Source organism: Peromyscus eremicus, chromosome 4 (assembly GCF_949786415.1).
Source record: "Peromyscus eremicus chromosome 4, PerEre_H2_v1, whole genome shotgun sequence".
NCBI classification, from domain to species: Eukaryota; Metazoa; Chordata; class Mammalia; order Rodentia; family Cricetidae; genus Peromyscus; species Peromyscus eremicus.
In genome coordinates, this window is record NC_081419.1 from 50,653,704 (window position 1) to 50,664,310 (window position 10,607).

At 41.7% G+C, this 10,607-nt stretch overlaps 1 protein-coding gene across 2 annotated transcripts in view; it reads left to right on the forward strand.

The window, feature by feature from the left end:
* The window catches only part of Map3k20 (mitogen-activated protein kinase kinase kinase 20), a 162,477-nt gene that overhangs the window by 69,142 nt on the left and 82,728 nt on the right, over positions 1-10,607 (forward strand). For both annotated transcript variants that reach the window (XM_059260697.1, XM_059260695.1), the window contains exon 4: positions 8,437-8,538. In XM_059260697.1, coding sequence (XP_059116680.1) covers positions 8,437-8,538 — 102 coding nt within the window. The remainder of the gene's footprint in view (positions 1-8,436; positions 8,539-10,607) is intronic.

The following is a 10,607-nucleotide window of genomic DNA, read 5'->3' on the forward strand; positions in this document are numbered from 1 at the left end:
AACCTGGAGGCAGGAGCTGATGCAGAGGTTGTGGATCGCTGCTGTTTACTGGCTTGCTCCTCATGGCTTGTTCAGTTTGCTCTCTTACAGAACCCATGGCCACCTGCCCAGAGGAGGCAGCACTGTCCCTGCTGTGGGCTGGGCCTGCCCCACATTAATCATTAAGAAAATGCCCTACAGACTTGCCTACCTATGATCTAATTGGGGTATTTTCTCAATTGAGATTCCTCTTCCCAAATAACTCTAGGTTGGGACAAAAACAAAAACAAAAACAAAACAATACAAAAACAAAAACAAAGAAAACCGAACTAACAAGCAAGGGCTATCCAGAGAGTTTTCCAGTTTCCTGAGGTGAGGATGAAGAGATGTGAATCTCTTTCCAAGACTTTACCATCAGTGCCAAGGACAATGGGAAGTGTGTTTAGCCAGCACACCAGCCTGAGCCATTGCATCCAATAGAAAGAATCCAAATCAGTTCTGAGGGGTTTGATTTCATTTGCATGCTTATCTGATTAGCCAGGCTTTATTTTGTGTTTCCTGTCAACACTTGCTCTTCCTATCTACCCAAATTCTTTGGTTAAGTCTTTTTAAACACATTGTTTCCTTATGTGTTTATGTTTGAAGGGCATAACTGTTGACATTAAATACTCTAAAATAAGTTTCAGAGAATTTACGACATAATAGCAAATCTTGTATTTCTAGTTTTCTTATTGAACATGTGAGGTTGATTATGAAAGAGACTATTTATCCAGTTTTGTTGTTTGAATGCATATCACTTTAATATGGTTATTGTTATGCCTAGACAACCAACCTTCCACAGTATTAGGATGAAACCTACTCAGAGTATAGGTAGGAGTGCATGTACCAACCAAGGCATGTTGGGGGCTAAGTCATCAATTTGATGAACCTCATCATCTGTTCCAGATGTTGGAGACTCTGAGGGAAGAACTTTGAATGACTTGCGTTCATTAAGCTTGAGATTTTTGTTAATTGGAAAGGTTGTTAGAACAGGTAACTGTTGTCACTCATATCTGAAGGAATGACTTATCAGAGGGATAGAGAAGACAAGTTTTGGAATGCAAGTTGGAAGATGTGAGGTCTTGTCCCAACTCTGCCAAAGCTTCATAGCTAACCCACTGAGAATCCCTCTCGTCTCCGTTACCTGTGTGGAATGAAGGGACTGGAAGAGATGCTCTCTGGGAGACTGTGTACGTGTATGGGCACACTTCTGCATGTATATTTGTGGGAAGTTTTCATCATAGACTTACAGAACTGCTTGTGGGGGGGTGTAGGAAATTACCTAAGAGATAGCTGTCAGTTTCTTTCCACTGGAGAAGAAATGACTATCTCCCCAAGATCTGTACAGCAATGGAGCAGAAGCTCAGACTCCACGGTCAAAAGAAAAGAGACAATAATGGTTTTCTTGGTCCTTGGAAACCTCTTAATACTCAAACATGTGTAAACCCCTGTGGCAGGAAAATAGGGTGATTAGATACTAGACCATGTGGTTCTTTCGTAGCAAGCCATATCAGAGGAATGTCCCATTGAAAGTTATCTGATTTGGTCCCAGTGTTCCAGAGGAAAAATGATTTAGGATCCCCCAAGTGTAGATAATTGCATCTTTGGGCTCAGTTTATTACGTGTCGGTATTACTTCATCCCATTGCATCAAGAGAATATCCTAGTTCTGCATGGCTTGTCAACAGGCCCAACCAAGTCCTCATTCAGTTCAACCACAGAACACATTAATTATAAGTAACCAAATTTGTTTCCTTTAGCATGATCCTGATTTACTTTAATCACAGACACATCTAATTTGCATGCTCTGTTATTGGCTGGTCCTTCTTATTAGCCATTTCAGGACAATTGTCATATTTTATAATAGACTGCAGACATTCACTCGAATTCGTTTGTTCTGCTGGTCACAATCTAAACCAAGGTTCGTCTTGATGGTGCTTTATTATAAAGAAGTTGCATGATAATAATATTTGGTCCAACCATAGTACACAGGGCTCTCCATATGCAAAGGTTCCCCATTCATGGATTTAACCAACTAACGAGAGAAAGAAAGAGACCAGAGTTGGGGGTGGTGGTGATAGAAAGCCATATAATATAGCCACTGTTTGCTTAGCATCTACACTGTACTTGCTAGTGTGAGTGGTCTAGGGCTGATTCTAAGTACAGATGTTCCTCCACCTACAGTGGGCTTAAGTCTCAATAAGCCCAGCATAAATTGCAGGTATCTAAGGCGAAAGTGCATTTAGTGCATCTAGCCTATTAAACATCGTAACTCAGCAACACAGTACACTGTAGAACATGAGAGGTCCCCTTTGTGACCCTTGGGACTGACTGGCGGCCGTGGCCTGCTGCTGCTGTTAAGTTTGGCAAGATAGTAAGAAACTGCCCTATTGGACATGACCAACAAGAAGAGATCGTAATTCAGAGTATGTCGGCTACAGAATGTATGTCATCTTTACACTGAAATATCAAAATATTTCAGTTTAAAAAATTGCATTTGTGCTGGGCAGTGGTGATGCACACCTGTAATCCCAGCATTCAAGAGGCAGAGGCAGGCAGATCTCTGTGAATTTGAGGCCAGCCTAGTCTACAGAGACAGCCAGAACTACACAGAGAAACCCTGTCTTGAAAAACCAAAAACCAAACAAACAAAACAAAAAACAAACAAAACCACATTTGTTTATATGGTATGCGTGTGTGTTACATACATATGCAAACACTGTTATTTTATAGAAAAAACCTAAGCGCCTAGACATACACTGTGGTACCTGGATGGGAGGACTCAATCCCCTGAGGATTCTAACGTATGGCTGTGTATATTTGCATTTTCAGAGCCAACTATCATTACCATAAAACTCAAAAGAAAAAAAACTTGGAAATCAAAGAACATATTTGTTGAATGTATTAATAGCTTTTTAAAAACTTTTTTTTTTTAAATGTGCATGTGCATGTGTTTTGCCTACATGAGGGTGTCAGGTACCCTGGAACTGGAGTTACAGACAGGTGTGAGCTGCCATGTGGGTGCTGGGAATTGAACGCAGGTCCTCTGGAAGGGCAGCCAGTGCTCTTAACTGCTGAGTCATCTCTCCAGCCTGTATCAGCAACTTTTTAAAAAGGAACTGAAAAATGCTTTCTGTGCCAATATTGCTCTCTTGAACGTGATGAACATTCCTAAGACCCCTGCACATTGTGCAAGAAAATGTGGCAAGCATGAGCCCTCCAAGGTTACAGAGACAAGAGCAAGGGTTCTTGGTATGCCCGAGGAACGTGGCTATGACAGGAAGCAGAGTGGCTATGGTGGCCGACTAAGCCCACTTTCCGCAAAAACAGTTGAAACTACAAAGAAGAATGCACTGGGAATTGGGTGTGCTGAGCCCACTTGCATCAGATCTGAGAGGAAGCTGGCTGGTAAGAAATGTGAGCATTTTGAACTGGGAGGCGATAAGAAGAGAAAGGGCCAAGTGATCCAGTTCTAAATCTACTTTGTTATGAAGACAATAAAATCATGAGCTTTGCTAAGAGAGAAATAAAGGAGTGAGTGATGGAAGCAGATGCAGAGATCCACAGCTAATCACCAGGCCAAGCTCTAGGAGTCCAGTCTAAGAGAGAGAGAGAGAAAAGGGATTCTGTGAGCAAGGGCATCAAGATCATGATGGGGAAACCTACAGAGACAACCAAACCAAACTAGAGGGAACTCATGAAATTTACATCAACAGCTGTGGAGCCTGCATGGGACTGGACTAGGCCCTCTGCATATTGAGACAGTTGTGTAGCTTGGTCTGCTTAAGGGGCCCCCTGGCAGTAGGATCAGAATCCATCCCTGGTGCATGAGCAGGCTTTTTGGAGCACAGCCTTGAGGCAGGCGGAGGGGCTTGGACTGCCCCTACTAAATGTACCTCCCCATGGGAGGCCTTACCTTTTTGTCGGAGGGAATGAGGGGTGGGTTGGGAGGGGGAGGCTGGAAGGGTGGGAGGAGGGAAGAGGGGGATCTTTGATTTGTATGTAAAATAAATAAAATTTTTTCTTAATTAAAAAAATAAGGAAGGAAGGATGAATCAAAACAAATACTTTACACTGAAGCTCAATAAGCTCCCTGCTAGGGAAACGTAAAGTGATTTGACAGGCATAGAACCATATGGATTTATGGTGAGTCTTCAGTTCCTAATGAGACACCCCCAAAAGGTAGACAAGCTCACTCCCTTGGTTCAGTAGTAAGATGTTAGTTTTGCTCGGCACATATTTAAAGCTATCTAATGTGAACTATAAAAGAGCTCACATCCAAACCATGCCAACCCATTGATAAGCCAAAGTGAACATTTTGGATGCAGTAAGGGCAAGCAGCTCACATATGAAAGGCAATATGATCAACGATGACTTTTCATGTTCAGTCGTCCAGGCCAGGTGCCAACGATGTGATGTGTGCCTACGCAAAGAAAGGATTGCACCAAGCAGAAGAAAATGTCACTTAATGGGGAAATAACTATAAAGATATTCTTGGACAGAGTGAGTGATTTTATAGTGGGTAGGTGTGCTTTATAGGAAATACTGGGTTAGGATATGGTTTAGAACATGTAGTCAGGGAGAAGGCCTTCAGTGTGAGCCTTAGCATTGAAATAACAAATGAAAGGAATATTACAGGAAGTCCTCTGGGCTGAAAGAAGACACTAGATAATAAAAAAATCTAAGGAAAGAATTCGTGGAAGGAGAAGTGGTGAAAATGTGACTTGATATAGAAGACTCTTTAAATACATTTTCATTTCTCTTTCATAACATGTTTAAAAACAAAATTTTATAGAGCAAGAAATGTTTTATTGATTGAAACATATAAATTTAACTTATTACAATAATAGTATAAAAGATCAGGGAGAAATAGTCATAGTGGAGAAAAGAGTATAAATATTTTATATTTTAGATTAGTATTAATCTGAATTATTGTGCTATAAAGTGTGTTTTATCATTCCTTGAGTCACCACAAAAAAGTCACTCAAGAAATTAAAAACACATTGATCAGGAGGTGGCAGGAGTCTATAATCCTAGTGTGCAGGAAGCCGAAGCACAGGACTGTGAATGTGAGACCAGCCTGAGCTGTACAGGAAGACCCTATTAAAAAAAATAATCAAAGGGGTGAAGAGATGGCTCAGCAGTTAAGAGCCTGGTTGGTGGTGCATGCCTTTAATCCCAGCACTCAAGAGAATAGGCAGGCAGAGCTCTATGAATTTGAGGCCAGCCTGGTCTATGTAGTGGTCTTGAGGCCAGCCACAGAGACATAATGAGAGCCTGTTTTAACATGCATACTACTCTTGCAGAGGATTTGAGTTCAGTTCCCAGCAGCCATGTCGGGTGGCTCATAACTGCCTGTGAGTCCAGTTCCAGGGTTATATCTAACACTTCTGGCCTCTTCATGAATACATACATACACACACACACACACACACACACACACACACACACACACACAATTTTGAATATAAATCTGTAAAATAATCAAGGAATTAAAATGGCACATTAGAGTGCAGTAAATAAGGAACATCTGACTGAGGACAGGAGACATAAAGAAAACAAGATGGCAGATGTCAACCCAATTATGTCATTAATTACATTAAATATGAGTGGTCTTAATATTCCACTCAAAAGGCAGAGACTTCTTAGATAGGATAACAAAACAAGATTGAAGTATATACTATCTACAAAACACATATCGGAGTCAAAGACACAAGTCAAAAATAAGAAAGAGAAGGATGTTCTATGCCGATAATACCCATTAGAAACCGGGGTATCTATCCTAACTTCACACAAAATAGACTACATATAATAGTAGCAATAAGTGAGGCCATTTTATAATGATAAGGGGGTGAATATACTAGAGATCTGTAATAATTGTAGCAATTAAACAATAATTAGTTTCAATCTACCTTTCAATAATTGATAGAATAACTAAACAGAATTGGCTGAGGTATAAAGAAGTTGAAGAACATTCTCAGCCAACTCTCCCTAACTCACGTCTGCATAGCACACCATCCAACAAGAGGCGTTCTTCAGAGTACAGTGTAAGTGAGGTCATTAAATAATATTCAGTTTATCGGAAATAGATGCTGCACCAACCACAGGTGAATTATATTAAAAATAGGCGCCGGTTGGTGGTGGCGCACGCCTTTAATCCCAGCACTCGGGAGGCAGAGCCAGGCGGATCTCTGTGAGTTCGAGGCCAGCCTGGGCTACAGAGTGAGTTTCAGGAAAGGCGCAAAAGCTACACAGAGAAACCCTGTCTCGGAAAATCAAAATAAATAAATAAATAAATAAATGAATAAATAAGCAACCAAAGGACATGGTAAAAAGCCTTGAGTATTTGAAAATTAAATAGCATGCTTCTAAATGCCTACGAGATCCCCAAAGAAACCACAATGGATCCTTAAAGATTTGGACTAGAAGAAAGGAAATTGGCAGCCTGCCCGAACTGTGGGGTGTGGCACTGAACATGGAGTGTGTACTCTCCAGCAGCTGTACTGAAAAAGAAGCAGTTTGATCCCAGTAACATCAGCATCTTCATCCCGAAGAAACAGCAGAAAGAAGAATCAAATAGGACCAAAGTAAGACATGGAAAAGAAAAAGTAAGACTTTAGAGCAGGTGCAGTAAAATGGAAGATTGAACTGGCAGAGAAAAAAACAACCAAAGGCTTGCTTTTTAAACATTTAATAAAATTGATGAATCTTTAGCCAGACTGACTAAGTAAAGAGAGACGCTGGCAAAGCCACGGATGGAGAGAAGAGAACCTTGTGACTCCTGAGGGAGCCCCAGAAGATCACGAGTGACATGAGCAACTGTGCTAATAAATGAGACTGCTGCTGTGCCATCAGCCATCCCCTAAGATGACACTTGAGAGCTGGACCTCTGACGTGGTGTCCGCTCTTGGAGGTGCAAGCAGGAATATTGGGAGTTCGAAGCAAGCTTTTTCTATGTAGCAAGTTTGAGTCTAGCCTGGTCTACCTGAGACCCTGTCTCAAATAAACAAAATAAAACAACAATAAAACTGACTCAAGGAAAAATCTGACTCTGTGTATAAGAAAAACTTCATTAGTAGTTTAAAATATTTCCATAGAGAAAAGATGGTTGTTTTTGCTACTGAATTTAATTGGATATTTATAGAAGAAATAATAACAACCCTTTCTTTCTCATACTCTGTTTGAAGAGAGAGGTTAGTAGTCTATAAGGCCAGTATTATTCCTACACCAAAGCAGCCACACAAAGACATGATCAGGAAAAACAGGTCAATTTCTCTCACACATGCAATACAAAGCTTCATAATTATATTAGCATTAAGAATTCAGCCACATATTAAAAGATTAGACTCCATCACAGGGCTGCATCAGCAAGACCTGAGCGATTCCAACAACAGTAGACATCCCAGTGTAGATGGAGGAAATCTCACTGGCCACACCCCTAGATGAAGAGCTACAATCAATTAACAACTGTTGAGGGAGGGAGAATTAGTCTTCCCCAGGGATGAGCCCCGGATGGTTAGCTAGTACAGAATGGTCAGCTCTAGAAACATGGGCAACATGGAAAGGACTCAGCTGGTTGTGCATATATGTCTAGTCATTTATATGTATATATAATAACAATGGTTACAGAAGAGGGAACTGTGAATTTGGAAGAAAGGCCAGACATGAGAGGGGTAGAAGGGAGGTGAGAGAGGAAGCAATGGTGTAATTTTATCTTAGTTAAATTAAGAAAAATAGCAATAATAAAAGATTGTACTCCGTGACCATTGGAGTGCAAGGTTTTGGCTTAACATCTGAAATCAGTTCATATAAGGTACAATAACAGGTAATAGAATAAGAAACAAAAACTTAAAATATGGACATTTCCAAGATTCGAAATAAGCATTTGATTGTTGTTTGGTTCTTTTTGGTAGTGGTAGGGATTGAACCTAGGGCCTCAGGCATGCTAGGAGAGTGCCCTATCACTGAGCTATATCCCCAGTCCTTAGAGAAAGCACTTGAGAGACTCTGACATCCATTGATAATGATAAATCCTCTCAGAGTAGGAGTAAAAAGGAATTTTCTCAATAAATAGCATCACAAAAATCCACAGCTAACATCATACTCAATGACTGAAAAGCTGTTTCCCCAAGGCTGGGCACAAGATGAATTCTGTTATTACCACATTTATCCAGCATTGTACTGAAGGCTCCACACAGTCACTCAGGCAAGAGGAAGAGAGAAAAAGCATCAAGTTGGAAAAAAAGAGTAAAACTGTCCAGTCACTCTTCTGTAGCTGTGAAGAGACACCATGACCAAGGTGACTCTTAGTAATAGAACCTTTGTTAAGCTCTTTAATATGTTTTCTCAACGAATATAGAAAAGATAGTCTCGTTTCCAAAGCACAACTTTAATGCTCTAATTATCTCTTTTAATACAGAATATGCTTCCCTGGGATCCCTGTACGATTACATTAACAGCAACAGGAGTGAAGAGATGGACATGGATCACATCATGACCTGGGCCACCGACGTAGCCAAAGGTAACGCTGCTTGCTGGGCACCTGCAGAGGTGGGTGGTGTCTTCCCCCTCTGACCTGGGAGAGTGTGTCAGCAAGGTTTCTATTCTATGTCTTCAGGTGTTCTTTTTTAGATCAGATATAGTAAAATATAATTCGACTCACGGTACAGATAGTATTTTCGGTCATTGCCTTTCCATTACTGCGTACCCTTTGTCTTTTACTGTTTTCTTTCTTCGCTTATTTCCCTAAAATTAAGTTTTACCAACTCAGTAAGCTTCAGGGCAGAGATTTGTGCTGTTTTGTGACATTGTAGTTGACAAATCCACTTGCCGTATTAAATGGGAAAATCATAGTTCTATTGTCCTAAGAGTCTCTCCATGGGCCTCTAAGAATGTGACTTATGGTAGGACTGGTCCTGTTTGCTTTGAATACATAATTATGTACTAAAATAGTAACTACTGTCCTGCATGGAAAGTAGCTCAGAGTTTATTTTATGTAGAGTGGATGTCAGCCTTGAAAATTAAATATTTTAAGTATGCAAAATCCCCAGCCAGCTTCCTGATTCTCCTCCCTCCCTAGAAATTCCTGCGTAGATTAATGCTTTCTGAAGCAATACAAGTTCTATTAATTTTTCTCCTTTTTCTGCATTTTCTTACCTGAGCTGTTTGGAGTTTTTATCATCTGTCAGAATTGCCTTGGATTCGACTTTTTCTAAGTAATGGCTGTGTTCATCACATTTGTATTCTGGGATCCTCTAGCAAGTGGTTGGCATTTTCCCAGGGTAGTTAGCCCCTGTGCATCCTAACGCTCTTCCTACAGACTTCTCTTTAGAAAGCAAATATATAGTGCTGCCTAGTGTTCTAAGGGAAGCAGCTTATATTCTGTTTTCATGGCGAAGATAAAGCTACATGGCAGCTTCAGCAGGAGCCTCTTCTGTGGGGGAGTTATCTCGAATGCTTTAAGTTTTCCCAGCACCTGCCAAATTCCTCAAACAGGAAAAGCAAAAGAAAGCAAATTAACTTTTATGCTAATGCTGCCACTCGCTACCTGTGAGTTAGATGTAAGCAGCCCTGTGATTGAAGGTGCTGATCTTGGGCTGTGGTGATGAACTTACCAATGTATTCATGCTTGTCTTAACATGCTTATCTTCCATGTTCTTAAGATGCTTTCATGTAATATCATAGTCACTTCTGTGCATGTCCATAGTGCACAAGGAGCACCTGTGAGTGCCCATAGTACACCTGGAGCACTTGTGAGTGTCTATAGTACAGGAGGAGCATCTGTGAGTGCCCATAGTACACGAGGAGCACCCGTGAGTGTCCATAGTACACATGGAGCACCTGTGAGTGTCCATAGTGCACAAGGAGCACCTGTGAGTGTCCATAGTACACATGGAGCACCTGTGAGTGTCCATAGTACACATGGAGCACCTGTGAGTGCCCATAGTACACATGGAGCACCTGTGAGTGTCCATAGTACAGGAGGAGCACCTGTGAGTGTCCATAGTGCACAAGGAGCACCTGTGAGTGTCCATAGTACACATGGAGCACCTGTGAGTGCCCATAGTACACATGGAGCACCTGTGAGTGTCCATAGTACAGGAGGAGCACCTGTGAGTGTCCATAGTGCACAAGGAGCACCTGTGAGTGCCCATAGTACACATGGAGCACCTGTGAGTGTCCATAGTACAGGAGGAGCACCTGTGAGTGCCCATAGTACACGAGGAGCACCCGTGAGTGTCCATAGTACACATGGAGCACCCGTGAGTGCCCATAGTACACATGGAGCACCTGTGAGTGTCCATAGTACACATGGAGCACCTGTGAGTGCCCATAGTGCACATGGAGCACCTGTGAGTGCCCATAGTACACATGGAGCACCTGTGAGTGTCCATAGTACACATGGAGCACCTGTGAGTGTCCATAGTGCACATGGAGCACCTGTGAGCACCCATAGTACACGAGGAGCACCTGTGAGTGTCCATAGTGCATGAGGAGCACCTGTGAGTGTCCATGGTACACATGGAGCACCTGTGAGTGCCCATAGTACACGAGGAGCATCTGAGAGTAGGCAAGGTCACGCCGATACTG